Below are 19,292 nucleotides of genomic sequence, written 5' to 3'. Positions count from 1 at the left end.
AAGTTGGACTTCCGAAGGTTGGAGGGCGGCTGCTTCTCGAAGTGAGCCCGAGCGAGTCCCACTCCACTGCGGACACAAGCACACGCATCGGTCGGTAACAAAATTAATAGTAAAACACAAAAGATAAAATAACACTATTGTAGTAGGCTTATAGGCTACATTTAAAAAAAGAATCTAATCTAAACTGTCCATTTTAAGATAAGCACAATATAAACGCAATTCTTCATGAAGGACCTTAATGGAAACAAGCCCTGAGGGCTTATCTGGGTCATCCTTTAAGCATTCTTTTGTATAAATCTGTGCCACCGTGCCTTGTTTTTGCAAACTGTTAATAAAGTATTCAATCAATAAAAAAAACGCATTTCACTTCATTCACCTAACCAGAGTAAAAAAATATCCTATTACACTTTCCAAGATTAAAAAAAAAAGTCTAACATATTTGGATGTCACGTTAGAAGACCCAACAATTTTAATTTTACAAATTTAACCCGATAACAAGTTCATAATGTGCAGTACAGGCCTATCAATAGCGTGAAGGATACGGTTAATTAGGCCTATAATAACGTGCGGGACGTTTTCATTTTTTTACACTAACTCGGTCACCTTCAAATTCGATCCTTTCTCCCCCATAATGGAATTATGTAATTGTAGATTATAATGTGACTATTTAAACAGTCCCATTAAAAAGTAGCCAAAGACCTTGTTAAACCGCATGCGACGGTGACGAAATTAGCCAATCAAACTATAAGCGAAGTGAGTCGTCCCAAAAGTGAATAAATTAGGCACAAAAACTGATAAAACACTTTTGGAACCTTGAAGTGAAAAGGATAAGCCATAGTGCTTTCTTGGGTTTAATCCTATTTAGCATCCCATCGTATAGAACAGGCTACTTTCTGTTCTTTTTTTGCAAACTGCTAAATAAAGTATTCAATCAATCAATCAGGATACAGCCTAAAAAATAAAACCCCCAAAGCATTTAAAAAAGGGGGGGCCTTGTTGTGCTACAGTGGGCTATTATTCCACAATAATGACAAACCGCTTTTAATCAAAAAACGTTGGATCACGTTGGATATGAAATAACTTCTTGGTTCAATCCCATGCAGCACAGCTACTGTACATCCTCTGGGAACAGAACAAGCATGATGCCCCCAGTGAGACAGGCGCGCTCCGTCTCTTAATACCCAAAAGGAGCGTCTCCTCCGTGTCTCCCCCATAGATCTCCTCTCTACATGGATCTCCTTCTCTCTCCCCCAGATCGCCTTCTCTCTCTACGCCCCGGAGGAGTCAGCGGATAGGCGCGCAGCAGAAAGCCGCCTCAGGCTCACCTCTGGGCGGCTGTGTTGGCGTCCAGCACCCCGGCGCCCTGCATCCATGTCCGAACCGCGTTCATCCCGGCCACCATGGGCTCTTCTTTCATACTACTCCCACTCCGGTGTATGCTCTCCTGGATGCCGAACATCAAAACAGCACCTTCTCGTCGTCACTATCTCTCTCTCTCTCTCTCTCTCTCTCTCTCTCTCTCTCTCTCTCTCTCTCTCTCTCTCTCTCTCTCTCTCTCTCCCCCCCCCTCTCTCTCTACCTCTCTCCTCTTCTCTTTTTTGCTGCCTCCCCTCCTCTCTTCTTCTTGCGTTTGATCGCGCTTCTGTCACAGAAGAAGCGAGAATCGATGTCGTCGCACAGAGCAAAGTGGCGTCGTGGTCTATTTCACTTGGTGTTTAGTTTACTTTGCGCTGCCTCTCACACAAAAGTAAACAAAAACATGCGACATGTGGAAGACGGAGGGGGAGCTGTCTGTCAGCATCCAGGGCTATAGCTGCTGCTGCACCGCATGTCAACAAATGTGAGATGGAAAAAAGAGAAACAACAGCAACTAGGGAGGGGAACGATCAGGATGAGAAGCTCAGAGTTGGCGACGGTCCCCCGGATCAAGGTGCAAGAAAGAAGAAACCCGGCAAAACGTCAGTTTTTAGGGGGAACAAACAGTCCGCAGCGAGAGAGAAAATCAAATCAAAGAGATCCTAAACACGTTTTCCCTTTCCTCCCTCCTCCTCCTCCTCCTCCTTCTTCTTCTTGGTTCCCTTGTTTTTTTTCTTTATTGACTAAAAGTCTTTTCCTCGTTTCGGGTGAATGAAAATCACACACAACAAGGCAAAGAGGCAGTCAGTCCCGGCGTGTCGGCAGATACATGCGCTCCCGCAACTCGGGTGATTTGCGCTCTTTGCTTCCCTGAGGAATCACTTTGGAGCGACGGTCTCTGGGATTCCTGACGGGAGCGGGGTAGGGAGGAGGGGGCGTGGCGTGCGGACGAGGGGGAGTGGCGGACCGGCCGGGCTACGCCGACACGCCCCCTCAGCACACAACACTGTTTGGACAATCAGCTGTCCACTGAACCCTAACCCCGCCCCCCCCGTCCCATTACTGTGTCCCGCCCCGGCCACTTAGCCAGAAGCTGTGTGTGTGTGTGTGTGTGTGTGTGTGTGTGTGTGTGTGTGTGTGTGTGTGTGTGTGTGTGTGTGTGTGTGTGTGTGTGTGTGTGTGTGTGTGTGTGTGCGTGCGTGCGTGCGTGCGTGCGTGTGTGTGTGTGTGCGCGCGCCACCGGTATTGCCAATTCGATCCGTTTCTGCTGATCAGTTAAACACCACCAACACAGGTGAGGACACACGTTTGATGCTCAAAATTGCCTCTCTCTTTGACATCCTCTCTCTCAGGCTTTTATATTTATATAGCTTGAAGATCAGCTTTGTCTTTTCGGCAAGCGACACCGTAGGCCCCAGGGACGTGCTGGCCACTGGGAAATTCGGGAAAATTCCAGAACGGCCGCGCCATTTACGGGCCGCCAGACGGCCGGTGGGCCACCCAAGACAACTGCAGCATGTTTTTTTTTTTTTTATTGAAAATTTTCGGAAAATCCCAGAGCTGAATTTTTGTCCCAGCACGCCCCTGGTAGGCCCACTATATGGATAGGCTGCTATAGCTAAATTAGGCTTCAGACTTGGGTGGGAGATATGGAGATTTGGGACTGATGTTGTGTCACTTTCGAGGTGATTTGAGCTGCAGCTGACAGACTACCCACATCTGTCTACAACAAAAACATCCCTTTAATTTCTTAAATGAGAATTCACAGGGATTGTAGAATAGCACCCGGGCTCACTGATTATTATATTAACTTTATAAGGAGAAAAAAAAACTTAACTATGACCATTAATGTTAATAGTGTAACAGCAAGAAATATTTATGAGAAATATGAACATTACATTAATACTTTATGTAGAAGTGTGAGAGAGAACATATTTAATCTTGATGTTATCTCTTCTCAACTGCACCATTAGCACATCCTTACAATAAACCGATGTACCTCTTTGTCTAAAAACAAATATTTTTGGGTCTGTTTTGCGCATTAATATTGTATTGAAGCTGGAACTATTTGGCAACCAAAACAACCTATTTCCCCCTTACATCTTATCTTATCTTATATCTTTGGGTGGAATGCAAACTGTTCATGTGTGTAACGTTTTATATTGACCAAGGCAAAATAAAAACCAAATTATGCAAAATCCTGGCAGCCATGCACTTTGTAGATTCCTGTTAAAAATCTGTTGAACACATGCAGTCTATCTCTGACACTGGTGTTGAACCACATTCTGTATGTCAGGGTTAAGCAAGAGCTCTGTAATTGAAAAAGTAAAATAAAATAAAGCAAATTAAAGCTAGCTCAAACATAGAAATAAGTGCACAATGTGCACAGTCTGCCCGTTCACATAGCCATGGAATCTAATAAGTACGGCATAAGCATACTGATGCCTATATTTACATCTATAAATGGTTCACACTTTATGCTAACCCGGTGGGTCCAATTGCAGAAAGGCCAGGCCAGACATTAAGTATACTGCTACTGGTGATAGACTGTAGCCTACATGATACGTAGACCTTTATTTACATTTACTAATGTTTCATACATTATGTCTGTGTATATACTATCACTGCAAGTGCAGATGGCCAGGCCAGATTTTAAGTCTTCTCTTCCTATTTATCTGATCTTTTATTGATTTTTTTTATCTTACCATTTATTCTCTATCTCTCTACTCTTACCTGCATGTGTCTCATCATGCCTACTGTGGTGCTGCAATGACATCTGAATTTCAATAAAGGCCTGTCTATATTATCTATGTATGTATCTATATCTATCTATCGATCCATTGATCGATTGATCAATCAATTGTGTCTGTCTGTCTGTCTGTCTGTCTGTCTACTTGGCCCTTAATAGTATGTACGCTCACTAACTTGATTCCAAGTCAGCAGCTTTGTTTGAGGTACGCATGTTCAGTCCATGTGTATTGGGTTGTCATTTGATTATTTTAATGAGAATTAATTCAATATTTTATCCAGTCTGGCAGGAATGTCAAAGGAAAGAATATGAAGTAATTTGAGCAGTATGTGTACACTGTTGCCTCTGAAATGTACAGTTCTCATTAAACTTTGGGTGTAGTGGAGGTTATAAGAGTGCAGAGTTCGATAAGTGTGAAGGTTAGACACCAATCCCATCATAGCGGTTTATTTATGTTTATTTATGTTTATTTAAATAGCTGTTTATTTATGTCCCCTGCTGGGGGAAGAGAAATGTGAGGAGTCGACCATGTGATGACACGATACAACAGATAGTGACAAATACAAGCAACATGAGACAAAATCTCTCTCTCTCTCACACACACACACACACACACACACACACACACACACACACACACACACACACACACACACACACACACACACACACACACACACACACACACACACACACACACACACACACACACACACAAATTGACAGACACTGTGGCACAAATGCATGCACACACGCACGCACGCACGCACGCACGCACGCACACACACACACACACACACACACACACACACACACACACACACACACACACACACAGGCCGACAGGCCTATGGACAGATAGGCAGCAGGCAGACAGACAGACAGACAGACAGACAGACAGACAGACACACACACGTTCGGGACTATCCTTCAGCACATTTATTTGATTGTGGGCAGCTCTCTCACCATGATCTGTCTGCCTCGGACGGCATGCAGAGCACGGGGTTGAGGCCCCACGGGATGGCTTGTATTTATATGGGGCAGCACCAACACGGACTGTTAGCCCAAATATCACTATCACTCCGTATCCAAAAACAGAGATGTCAGTTGATCCAGTCATGTTAATACCCCGATTAACGAACTCCATGACACCCGGCCAGACATAAGGTTTGCAAGATATCTCTGTCCATTACATGTATGCTGAAGGCCCCAGCGAATACACAGGGTGAGGAGGATACGCAGTAAAATCCACAGTGTTAATTCTGAGTGTACAAATGTAAATGGACCCGTTATTGTCCATTTGGTTACATTTGTAAACTCTCTGAGTTACAAATGGATATATGAACACTGAGGATTTTACTGAGCAGAGAGGAGAGATTGCACGCATAGTGCCCATTTGGTTACATTTCTAAACTCTCTGAGCTACAAATGGATAAATGAACACTGAGGATTTTACTGTGAAGAGAGAAAGAGAGATTGCATGCATGTGTGTGTGTGTTTGGACTGAGGGGACTTTGAGTGTCTGTTGAGTGTCCACGGCTATACCTAGATGCCAAACATATGGGAATGTTATTAAAGATTTTGGTGTGCAATATACCACGACTGGACAGTTTGAATTAATTGTGACGTGGAAAAGGCTAGTTGGAGACATTAACACCCGTCTCCTGTACAACCACCAGATGTTCTCGTAAATCAAGAGGTTGGGCTGATGATAATAATGGCCTGATTGAATTGAAGACTCATAAAATGACTTGTTGTAAAAAATCAGGCATATGCTTCATGAGAATGAGCCTTCTGTCTAACAATATGTTCTGTAGGCTATACATAAAAGGGGACAGGACTATTCTGTAAAAACAATCCAAAACTGTATAGTTATATATTAGAGAAGCATATAACCACCAACCACTCTCAACCTAGTGTCCCTATTGTGGACATGCTATTATAGGCGAAAATTGTCAAAAACTGTCCAAAACTAGCAGACCTGTGTTGCGATGTGAGGTGCTGTAAGCTGTTATATCTGTTATTTTTGTTAGACAAAGTCTCTTATATAGGGCTTTAAGTGGTAGTCAATTGCAATAGCATGCACTAAATATAATATAATAAAGATTAGATAGTATAAGTAAAGATAGTACAATAACTGTATCTGTATTATCACAATTATGTGTTGTGATAAGCAGGCAAGTATTTTTGTTTAAGCTGGTAGGCTAATGAACTGAGAAATGTGTTGGTGACAAATGAAGGAATTGTAATGACAGTGTAGTAGCTTGTTTTGAGTGGTCACTGATACTGACTGTCCTCTCTCTCTATGACGTGGAGGCTATATTTGATCATGAAAGCCAAGGTCTTCTCCCTGTGTACTCCAGGTCCATGGGATAGTACTCATAACGATATGCCTCTGCAGAAGCTTTCATTCTCACGCTGTTCAGTGCAATACTGCCATCTAGTGAGTTAAAACAGACACTGCCTGGTCAAACAGATAAATGCACCAGAAAGTCCTACGCACAAACAAAAATAAATTTCGGGCCATGTCATTTTACCTTTAAAGGGGAAATCCACCCATTTTCAATATTTAACTATGTCATTAATATAGCATAAAGGAGTTGTGTCGAAATAAGAAAAAAGTTCCCCCCTTTCTGTATTGCCTTGAACTGGAAGATTGATTTTGGGTTTAACATGGCAAATTACAACACGATGAGTCATCATGTTGTAATTTGCAATGTTAAACCCAAAATCAATCCTCCAGTTCAAGGCAACACAGAAAGGGGGGAACTTTTTTCTTATTTCCACACAACTCCTTTATGCTATATTAATGACATAGTTAAATATTGAAAATGGGTGGATTTCCCCTTTAAGTACTTTATACCAATACTTTTGTACTTTTATTCAAGTAAATTTTGACTACCAAACTTTTACTTGTAACAGAGTATTTCTACATTATAGTCTATTGATACTTTTACTTAAGTTAAAATTGTGAGTACTTTTCCCAGCACTGCTCATATTTATTCATAAACATAGCCCTAGAATGGCAGTTGCCCTCCTGTGCCGGTGAGTCATCAGCTGCGTGTGTATACTCACCCAATAATTAATACAATCGTGAAAAACTGTAATCACACACACCTGTGTCCATGTGCTTCCCAAACGAAGTTTTCATTAGTCTTGCAATCATTTCGGCCCCTCCGGGTAGGTGAATGTCGTCCTCGTCCGTGTGAATCTCGTGGAAAAGTGGAGATATTTGACTAAACACACGCTTTCTGCCACATCTTTCAAATGGATATGAAACTAGAGGACAATTATTCATTCACGATTCACCCCACATCGCAGCAATTATTGTTGGGTGAGTAGGCCTACACACGCAACATAATGCCTAAGACCAATTATTTGTTTACTAACATTTAGACTGGACGCACAGGTGATTGTTTCACGCAATCAATTTCCAACCTGTTGTTTCGGGGTGCGCTGGTTTCAGCACACCCCAACCCCCTCTTGTGTGTTGGCTAGTGAGGCGCGTCCTAGCGAGAGCTGATAGAATGGGTTTCATTGCGCGCGTACTGGTTGCACGCATACTGGTTCTCATCAGTGTGACGTCGTCTGTTAAGGGGTCTATACATACCATCAGTCACAGTGGTGGAAGAAGTATTCAGTTATTTTACCTCAGTAAAAGTAGCAATACCACAATATAAAAATACTCTGACAAGGAGAAGGCCTGTCTTCAAAATGTTACTTGAGTAAAAGTACAAAAGTATTGGCATCAAAATATACTTAAAAAGTAGGCCTACCAAACGTAAAAGTACTAGATAGTGTTTGAAAATAGCAGAAATAGCAGATGCTCACAATATTACCTCTATATGCTCACAACCCATCTTGTGAACTTACAGATCTTCTACAGTATGTATAAAATAGGGCTAAAGTGGTTTATGTATGTTTCATGATTTATATATGAAAAGTAACTAGTAACTAAAGTTGTCAAATAGGCCTAATTGTAGTGGAGTAAAAGTACAATATTTGCCTCTGAGATGTAGTGGTGTAGAAGTAAAAGTACTGAAAATTGGAAATCCTCCAGTAAAGTAAAATTATTCAAAATTGTACTTAAGTACAGTTCTTGAGTAAATGTACTTAGATTCTTTACACCACTGCCAGAGCTACCTACCATATGAATACAAGAACGGTCGGTACAACAACCAATCAATGTCAATATGCATGCACCGCATGGTACTCTAGTCCAATGGTTCTCAACCTGTGGGTCGGGACCCCCAGGGGGTCCCCACATGATTTGGGGTAAACAACAAACTAAACTAGAAAAACTGGTAAAATATTGGCCAAACTGTATAAGAAAGAATAATATAAAATAATATAAGAAAGAGGCAAACATTGTGAAAATAGCAGATCTACAAGCTCACAGCGCCTCGTGTTGCGAGGTGTTGTGAGCTTGTAGATCTGCTATTTTCACAATATTTATCTCTGGAACAGAGTCAAACAAAAAGCCACAACTCCATTCCAAGTGCTTGTCAGGGTGGGGGGTCCCCAGTTCAAATATGATTATTTTGGGGGGTCAAGGCCTGAAAAGGTTGAGAACCACTGCTCTAGTCTAGCGCCAAAGCGCCATAAGGCATTTAAAGTAAAACTTCAGTTCAGACCTCTCAAAACAAACTGATCAGGTTAGTACTTAACCTCACACCTACGACTCACCTAACCCCTGCTCATAGGGGGTGTTCACTCTCCATTCCGACATCTCACCACTCCGACTAGTGGCTTCCGCGTGCGGTTAGGGTTAGGGTTAGGGTTAGGTATAGGGTTCGTCAACGTCGGAAAGGCGACATGTCGGAAAGGAGAAATGCACCCCTCATAGGGTGGTATGGCTCAGGGTTCTCAACCTGTGGGTCGGTCCCCACATGATTTTGGGGGGGTCCCCACCGTAAAGTGACAATTTAAGGACTTTTAATACCTAATTAAAAAAAAGAATTATTGACCATTGGTACAGTATATGCAGGGAGTGAATAAGCCAATTTTTCCCAAATCTGTTAACTGCTGTGAGTGGAGATAGGCGAGTGACTTGCGCACACACACACACACACACACACACACACACACACACACACACACACACACACACACACACACACACACACACACACACACACACACACACACGAGAGAGCTTAATATTATACTTATTATACTTATACTATTATACTTAATATTATACTCACAGCAATTAGCTGACTGTGCCAGGCTGGGCTGTATGTGGTGCAATATGCACCTGTACAGTAGCAGCACTCAGGTGCTACAGTGACAGAGCATTCGACAGACAGGGACTTTTATGCATTTATATGGCCGTTATGCATTTTCCTACCCATCGATCTGAAATTAATTGAAGCAGATTTTTAACTTTTCCCAAATTTAAGCTGTTGATTATCATTTTCGCCACGGGCTAAGGGATCTGTAGTCCAAAGACATCTTTTGGTAGCCTGGTTCCATACCATAGACCCCGCCCACTCTCTGAGTGGACCACGCAGCTTCAGTCTGATAATCAGGCTAATCTTTTGGCTGAGAGCATCCCTAGCGAGTGAGATGCTCAAGTTTGAGTTTTGCCTGTAAAGTGTTCCATGACCTTGGTAGAACAAGCTTAACTTCCCTCCCAGCATGTTATCATCTCACAAGGAGAAAAGCATGGTCAATAACTAGAGCAGAAAGTGACAGGGTAGGTCGTCTGTATGCATTTCCCCCGGAAGTGTCTTTCATCAACGTAACATCCTTGACGGTACTTTCGGTGGCAGTTCTTGCCCAGCGTAGAACAATCTCACCTTGCCTGCCTCAGTTTGAACAGCAGATTCCGTACAATGCAACCACTTTTGAGAATGTAAATTATGAGTAGCCTTTTTTGCAAAAGTAAAGAACGTGGCATTTACATGGGCAGTTTAACAAGCACAGCTTTATAAATAAGTGTACCATATTGTATCCTACACATTGTAAGCGATAGCCATAGCAACTACAGAATACAGTGACGGAATTTGTAATGAATCGTAAAGCTTAGCTGAATGATACAGGGGGTCAAACTTAGCCAAAGCAGAGGAACTGGCAAGCCTATAACAGTATCACCATAGTCATGCACTGTAGTAGGATTCCAGTAAATAATTGCGTGTGAGAAACATGTTGTCTTCACTTAGAGACTATTGCTATAGTACAGAGGGCTGATAGAGCGCTTTGTCACATGGTGCAATGACAATCACCTGAGGCTCAAAACCATGAGCTTGTGGTGGACTTCCAGAGGAACAGGCGTGTACTGGTTCTCATCCAGGCAGAGGAAGTGTGAATAGGGTGGACACAAGTACCGTGGGGTCCAGTCACCGTCCAGATCAACAAAACAAAAAAAATTGATTTGACTTGACTTTATTAATAAGCTTTGTTATTCCTGTCCTACTGTACGTCTATTAGTGTAGCCTATAAGTTCTTAGAGAGAATCAGAAACCTTGTCAAATTCCTTGTATTGTGTTCAGATGAGTGGCCAAAAAAGCTGATTCTGATAAAACACAAAGTTGTAGCCATGACAGTAGAGTTGACAATGCTTCAAATACGGATGTTGCTGCAAAGAGGTTACAGATACTAAAACATGAAGGTACACACACACACACACACACACACACACACACACACACACACACACACACACACACACACACACACACACACACACACACACACAGTCACCACAGTTTCAAGGTTGGCACCCAAGAACATACACATATAAGGTTAGCACCCTTACATATCGCAATATACGAGCGTCGTGTTCATTGACCATCATTTTATTTGTAATGATTTAGTTCTAGTTTTTCTTAACTTGATTTTTTTTATTGCTCATATGATTTATTTATTTCATGTTCATTGGTTGTTTTGAGTTACCACTGTGCCGGAAGTGCCAATTTATTCATTGTCCGGAACTTCTTTATATGGTGTGCTGTCCGTAGGACACACAAGTGGTTACTCTTGTGTGGTCCCTTGAGACCATGACGTGGGACGGAGCAAGGTGTGTGTGTTTGTTTGTTCATGAATTTGTATCTAAGTCAATATTATATATTTTGAACGTTGGGTTAATTGTATGTATTGTATTGTAGTTTGTATGTCGCTGTTTGTGGACACTTGGACTATTTCCTTTGATTTTACATGCAACCAGTGAGGTGTGTTCGTATTTCTTTATGCCTTTGTTACATTTATGTTGCATTATATTTTATGTTTGTTACCTTATGTTCCATTATTTATGTGCGTGTATTGTTTATGCTTTGTTTATACAGTTTTACGTTGGGTTGTTTGCCGACAAGAATGCAAATAAATCCACTAGTATACAGAACCAGCGGACATGTTTTTTGGACACTGAAGGGAGTGATAGTGTGCTTTTGACTACAATTTCTAAATGCAGACATGACTTTAGTCACCGTTCCTATTGAAACATTAGCCAGTTGTGACTTTAGCTCCTGCCGTCCGTGCCCCAATAACAAACCCTCTTTCAAGTCATTGAAAGAGGTCAACTAGACCTGCTCAGCATTTTTATACATGCCATAAAACATGAAGTGATTGTTAATTGCTTAATTGTGTCAAGCAAACGGCAGTACACTGATTCTGCATTCATAATGTTTCTTCACTCATTTAAATCAGTTTTTTCCTTTAATTAGTCACCCGTCTGTACTTGCTTTCCCTTGTTGACATACAAACTGGTATACAAAGTTGTTACATCACTCTGCCTCTTCTTTTCATTACAGGGAAGTGAGTAGTGAGTTCACCACAACCTCCTGGTCATCCTTGTCATGCTTAATATATACTCTGTCATATGACAGCGCCGCACACCGAAAATAGGCGATTTACAAGCTCATAAATGCACCACTTACGTGCGTTTTGAGCTTGTAGATCTGCTATGTTCGTCACACAACACTGGTGTACCACAAAGAACAAAATAATTATTTACAGAACTGAGTAGTTGTCTGTATTGTTGTTTGCTTGGGCTTTTCTGAAATGAGACATGGAGTTTTTTGACCAAATATGTTTGTGTCCACTTGGCTGGAAATTGCACAGTACTATACCGTAACGTGACTGTACTTTACTGTACACTGTTCCATTGCAGTTGTCATCAACAACATTCCATTCCCAGTCTACTTCATTAACGTCGGTCATAACAGAAAAAAGGAAGAAGGCTAACTAAAGTTTCTAATGTTGTACTTTTTAAATTCATATGCCAATCTAGGCCTAATCTTTATTATACGATATAAACTGTATCCATAGTATTTCTAATGAGCAGTATCTATATAGTTTTGCTTCATAATGGCTTGCTCTCTGGATAAGCCACCAGGACATACTGTACTACGGTACTGACATAGCTAGAGAAACTACATTCTGAACAAATAAATGAATAATAATAATACAACTTTATTTATATAGCACCTTTAATAACATGAATGCAGCTCAAAGTGCTTTACAGAGCAAAAATAAATAGAGCAGAAGTGCTTTACAGAAAAAGCAATAATAATTTAACAATAAAGCAAAAAAAAGCAAAAACATTAAAATAATTTAAAATAATGGCATTAAAATGAAAATGTATTTGCATTTTCAGTGCATTCAATAATAATAATAGAAGTTAGGTCATGTGTATAACATATACACAATATACACTATACATACATAGTATGTACTAAAAAATTAGGCAGATTCTCAAATAATCAAAAACGACACAATCTGCAGTCTGAAAAAGGTGTAGGCTGAAGCTACAGCTTACTGCATACCCTTTTAATAACACCTTATATTTGACATCAAAACGTAACTTAGGTCAACCAAATATTTATATTTTATTGCCTTTAATTCAATAATTTTATACCTCTCTTTGCAATATGAAGATTGGATTAGTATTTGTTTTATATGCATTTCCTTTCCTGTACTTTCACACAGTAATTATTGTATGGGACTACAAAGGGAACAATAGACGTGTAGGTATTCTCCCTGCGGATACAAGAAGACTGGGCACTAGCCTAGGAAAATCTGGGCACCATTATTTCCGAGAGAGGGCACTAGGTACAGTCTTCCGAAAGACTGGGCACACTCTTTTGGGGTGAAGACTGGGCACATCAGGTGGGTTTTTGGGGAAGACTGGGCGCTACTCTCATGATGCGACGTGTTGTGAGCTTCTACGGTAGATTGGTTTTGGGGCAAAACCAATAAGCTTTAAAAGTATGAACAAGGAAGTGTCGTTTATGCTCTGTACGATGGTCGCTTACCAAAAATAACAGAGATATCAACATCAGTAATTCTCCGCAACAACAGTTCTGTTTCGGTGCCCAGTCTTCTGGTTGCTGGTTTTGTTCAACTGAAACTGGTACCCCTTTTCTGTGAAGAGATAACCTGTTAACTCATTTAGCATCTTCTGTTCATAATATATCCTATAATAAAATTGCCTAGAGGGTCAAACGACGGTGGGTGGACGTCACTAACGTAACATACAGACTAGCAAAGCCCACTGTTGCTCCGATCCGCCCCAAACTTGGCACCAACACTGGTCAGGGGTCTGCCATCAGAATACCACACTGCACCATTGCTCCGCCCCCTCTGTGTTCCTATTGGCTGGGGTTTAAACAGCCATAACTCCGGTTCCCAGCATGCTAAAGGCCCCAAACTTGGTAGGTGCTCTTAGACGGCCAATAGGGACATGACTTAATTGCTTAAGCCCCACCCTCTCTGTGTTCCTATTGGCTGGGCTTTACACAGCCATAACTCCAGTTCCCCTGCAAGTGCATACTTCGGCAACCATTGCCCTTATCAGCGCAACATACAGTAGGACTAGGTTTGAAGGCCACATAGAGGCCTGAAAATCTAAAGTTTAACAGTTAGTCCTATTGAATATACTTAAGCAATTTGAAGCATTTCAGAGTGCTATTTGCTATCTAACCATTGATGGTTTTGTTTGTTGAGATGAAAAATAAGGGTAAGAAAATAGTGTATATTATATAGTGTATAAGCCAAAGCTGTTAACCTATTCAACTTTTTAACATAATGATGGATATTTGAATATCGCACACACACAAACAATAGGCAAGATTCATAAATAACTCTGCAAGAATAAATAAGAAATAAATAAGTGAATGGAGAGAAGTATTTGATTGGGTGTTGGAAATCTATTGAGAGATTTGTCCTATTGTCCTCTGTTTTGTTGTGTTTTGTGCTTCCGTTTTTCACGCCTGAGATCACACACACACACACACACACACACACACACACACACACACACACACACACACACACACACACACACACACACACACACACACACACACACACACACACACAGACAAAGACACCATATTACACATTATCATTATTTGCATATTGTTCAAGCACTGTTTTAACCATATGAGACCATGAGTATAGTATGAGTACTTGGCAAGTTAGATTTACATGATTAATTGTATGCTATTGTAATAAATTATCCTGCATGGAATTCATAATGCAGTTTAAGTATGTTTTTCTCTTTTCACACCAGCAGAGGGCACCAACCTGTAGTGGCTCCATTCACTCCACTGTGAGTTACACAGAGCATCCTGAGCTCGAACGCACACGGTCCTTCTGCGCTTGACTTTGAACTGACGTATGTCCGTAAAGTCCATTAACATGGTCTTAGAAATGAAAAAAGTACAATATGTCATTTCAATATCGTCTCCGTCAGGTGGAAACGTCATATGTCCAAAACTGTTACTTTTCAGGATTCAAATTCAAAAACAGTAAAAGTAGCAGATCTACAATCTCAAAACGCGTACCTACGTTTTGAGCTTGCAGATCTGCGACTTTTGATGCTTTTGTGTGACGCTGTAGTATGATCAAGTAGGGCATTAATTTACCAAAAAAAGGTAAAAAGTGTAAATATGGAGATAAGAGGTTTCTGCCCGACAGCAACAATATATTAATTGTTAAGACAATACCGCAGAGCAGTGGTTCTCAACCTTTTCTGGATCAGGGCCCACTTGAAAATCTCAGAAGCGAAGTGTTATGTGGTCAGATGGGTGGGCATCTGACCACTAATGTTATGTGGTCAGAGCATGTTGTGATCAATTAATTGATTGTGTTCTGACTTGGATCCATGGAACTAATGTAATATACTTTAAGTTCCCATTTTTCAGTAACACAATAAAAAACGAACTTTCCAAGGTTTTAAACTAAGAAACATAATTTCATAATTTGTATTGAAATATGTTATTTTATAAAAATCTTACTGTTTGCCAGTTATTTGGGGGCCCACTTGCAATATTATCACGGCCCACCAGTGATCCCCGGGCCACAGGTTGAGAACCACTGCCGTACACTATCTTGCAGAATTGGGACTTTCAGGGACATTATGAGGAGGTGAATGTTTTTTATGACAAAGCTAAAAAATGTATTTGTTGATAAATGGCTGGCAGATGGCAGATGGCATGTAGACAGATTTGATTGAATAATTGATACAATTTTCCAAAAATCGTATATTGTATGGTTATTTAAATATGATAAAACCTGTGTGTACCCACGTGGAACATAGCAGGTCTACAAGTGCGGCCAATTTCGACCACAATGGCAACAACCTCTTAGGACTTTTCGTGTTATCCTTTTAGCATTATTGTATAATTGTACCTCTGTACTATTTTGCAAACTGTTAATAAAGTATTCAATGAATCAAAAAAACACTGTCGCATCAGGCTTCAGCCTCTCACCATTGTAGGATTAAGATGCGTGCAGGGGTTGGTACAGTCTTTACATCCCCTGACCTCTGCCACCTGGAAGCTGAGAGGGAAGTACGAGTAGGGGCTGCTCCATGAGCTGGGGTAAACCCACTCTATTGTGGTGCTGTTGACTTGACTGATCGTCACTCTGCCAGGTTTCACTGAGAGAGACACAGAAACCAACCAGAGAGAGGGAGAGGTTTCATTACTGTAGATACAAATACGTTCTTATTTTTTGACTATTGTAACTTACATCTTTTAAAATGTAATTACTTTTTAATCAGAGGATACATTTTAATGTATCACTTCATCAACATGACGTATATTCAGAACTAAATGTACAATACTTGCAATATATACCACTAAGTAAAATAGACTCTTTGAAATAATCTTTTATTGCTAGGAAGTGTGTTAACAACTTAGGCAACTTACTTTGTAACAGGCTTGTAACAGACACACTCTTATAAAATGAAAATAGTGGAAATTGCATATTGCACAATGCAATGCAATGAGCTTGTAGATCAGGCATTTTAAGTGCACAACACTATAGGACGTGCCCACTGAAACCCTTCATACTTAAATGAGCAGTGCCCTAGGGGTTTATACTAGATCCCCTCCTTTTTTCCTTACACTGAATATTTTCGTAGAAAATAGCAGATCTACAAGCTCACAATGTGTTCGGTTACAACAAGTTGTGTGCTTGTAGATCGCTATTTTCACTGAATGTTGTTTGCCCCAGAATAGGGACGCTGGATTCATTTTCTAACCATTTAACCAAATGAACTCTATCATTAGATCAAACCATCGTTCACATCTCACCATAGCCTAGTAACCCCCCCCCCCCCCTCCCCCTCCGGAACTATCATTTGCATTTGATTTCAGGAAATCAAATGCAACCAGGCTATTCTCACCTATCTCAGACAGGTAGAAGTTCTGAGAGTATTCCTCCACCAGGAAAAGGTCACTGGTGACATAGATGCTGAGAGAGACGCGCTGCGTCTCCTCTGCGTAGGGACAGTGCTGTTTGTCCAGGCAGGACAGACCGCGTCCACTGCTGTCCACTGAACAGACAATGTCCCCTGCTGCTGAGGAGCAGGTCCATCGCTGTCCACTGGGATCCACAGAGCACTGCGTATGGTCCATACCATCATAGCCACTACGTACAAAACAGGATGGCATTATTTGGTTTAGATGCCGTTTCAAATAACATGTACACACCATCCTGAATATGCTGCTAACATAAAATGTAATCTATATATCTGCTTTCACATACACTATCTGTATATAATGTATGTATATAGTATCTTTATTTGTTCTATTTAACCATATTCTATCTCTTTCCCTTTGTTCTCACTCTGCCTCTATCCTCTCTCCTCACAGAATACTACAAAATATTCTGATTCTGATCAGATGAGGTAACAAATTGATAAATTTGTAATGGCAGAATTGTGTCTTCTGATAAACAATACACTAAAGTCATCAACACTTTTCCAGCAAATATTATTCAAAGACTGTCTTTGTCTGTAGTATGGAGAAGAGTTTGGATAAATTATGAGCATTGAATACAACACATCTTTAATTTCTTTGCTTACCGTTCAGCTCTGACAAAGGTGACTTTCCCTGAGCGATATGGATCCCATAGCCAAGAGCAGTGGAACTCCCCATTGTAATTCTCTGCAGAGCAGTCTAAATAGTCTGGTGGTAAATAATTATATGCATGCATATACTATTATATACACAAACACATAGCATATACATGCTAAAAGTAGTATGTAAATACATATACATATAGTATACAGATATACTGTACATAGGCAAATGTATGCCAAACATGTATACTAGTATACTAGCCACATCAAACGCATAAACAAACCATACACAAAAACACTTTGAAAAGCTGCTGGTACTTGCATAACTTGGTTGAAAACATATTCATCCTTTTGCTGCATGAATGTATATTTTGTATATCTTTGGTAAATTTATTAATCCATTATTTTCTATGTATTATGTACTTTTTTCTAACCTTTATTGATCTCTTAGTAGGTAGGTAATCCTACATATTAGGAAAGACAGAATTGTAAACTGTAGTCTATATTCTGTCCCAGGGAAGGTACAACTTGTATTTAACTTTTAACCCAAGTCGGACATTTACCACATTATACATTATTCGTTTTTTACACTTCATTACTTACTACAGTAGTAGTGACTACTAGGCTAGTACTTTTATCACTTTTTATTTTAATATTTTATTACCTATATGACTGGACATTATGCTGCTTAGCACAGTCAGTCTGCCAGTCTTACTAACAGGTCCATACCTTGGCCAGTCTTCTGTAAAATCTTCTTCTTCTCGAGTTCTTCATCCTCTTGGATCAGTACCACGGTGTGGTTGAGGAGGGATCCATTCTTGCTGTGGCAGGTGTAGTTGCCTCCACCCTGGCTCTCATCCAACCGTACGAGGTACGAGTTCCCCCTGATGGTTTCTTCCTCCACCCCCCCGTCCTTCATCCAGGAGATGTTATTAATATCATCATAATCTTCCTCACTGGTCTGGTTCAAGCAGGTCAACATCAGCTGGCCGGAGGAGCCAGTCACCTCCACAACGACAACTAAAATAGCAGTTAATTATTTTTAGCTACATTTAAACTAGACTTATTGGAAATTAGCACATGTGTTCTGATACCTATAGTGACCAAACCTACCGTTTGGCAGGAGAGTCCATTGATTCCTTGGGTTTTGGACATGGACTTGTTGTAGAAGTGCGCAAAAGATGCTGAACACACACAATCTCATCTAAATAAAGGAGAGAGATAGTTAATTAAATACATTATAAACTTTTGAAAAAATATGGACTTAAGTTGAATTCACATTCTCCATCACACCAAATCCAGTTCCTGAAACAGTAGGCCTTCTTCATTACCATAACATTATAGCAAAGTAAAAACCTCTATCCAGATTAACTATTCAATTTATAGTTACCTTAAAGGTAGGGTTAGTGATTTACTTTGGTTAAAATAAGTGTTAAATAGCTCTATATTCTGATAGTACTCATTGCTATAGAGTGTTTGGTCAGTAAAAGGAGTCTTCCATGTCTCTCAAGCTCTTTATTAAACAGAAAATGCATTTTCAGTGCTCTCTCCAGTGGCTTACATTTTACCACCTACCTGAAAATGTACTATATTCCGTTTACTAAAGAGCTGGAGAGACCCCTGTGACCGAACAAATGCTCTGTAGCAATGATTACTATCAGAATAAAGTACTTGAACCTTTTTAACAAAAAAAAGAAATTACCAAAAAATATCACTTACCCTACCTTTAATTGACGCTGGTGGCCACCACCATTTGAATGCTACAGTATATTTGGATGGGCTTTTATACATGCTGCTGACATTTGAGTCAAGGAAATTTCCCAGTCTAAAGAGTAACTTCACTTTTTAGGACAACTGTCCTAAGCAAACATAGGA

At 40.4% G+C, this 19,292-nt stretch overlaps 2 protein-coding genes across 7 annotated transcripts in view; both read right to left on the bottom strand.

The window, feature by feature from the left end:
- LOC311034269 (transcription factor COE1-like) overlaps nt 1-1,518 on the bottom strand; it is an 81,833-nt gene extending 80,315 nt beyond the window's left edge. For all 6 annotated transcript variants that reach the window (XM_084042109.1, XM_084042110.1, XM_084042112.1 and 3 more), the window contains exons 1-2: nt 1,326-1,518; nt 1-66 (exon numbers count right to left, since the gene is read on the bottom strand). The exon at nt 1-66 is cut by the window's left edge and continues 91 nt beyond it. In XM_084042109.1, the coding sequence (XP_083898235.1) occupies nt 1-66; nt 1,326-1,459 (200 nt within the window). In that variant the 5' untranslated portion in view covers nt 1,460-1,518. The remainder of the gene's footprint in view (nt 67-1,325) is intronic.
- A 642-nt stretch (nt 1,519-2,160) lies between these two features.
- On the bottom strand, nt 2,161-18,399 carry il12ba (interleukin 12Ba; the record flags this gene model as incomplete). Its single annotated transcript, XM_084041700.1, has 6 exons — nt 2,161-2,331; nt 14,614-14,751; nt 15,820-15,989; nt 16,740-16,984; nt 17,421-17,523; nt 18,147-18,399. 6 exons carry the CDS (start codon nt 18,397-18,399, stop codon nt 2,161-2,163), a joined length of 1,080 nt encoding a protein of 359 aa, XP_083897826.1.
- Nucleotides 18,400-19,292: the final 893 nt, after the last annotated feature.

This window comes from Gymnoscopelus microlampas (genome assembly GCF_963454915.1).
Source record: "Gymnoscopelus microlampas genome assembly, chromosome: 18".
Taxonomy (NCBI): Eukaryota; Metazoa; Chordata; class Actinopteri; order Myctophiformes; family Myctophidae; genus Gymnoscopelus; species Gymnoscopelus microlampas.
This window is presented reverse-complemented; position numbering and strand designations above follow the sequence as displayed.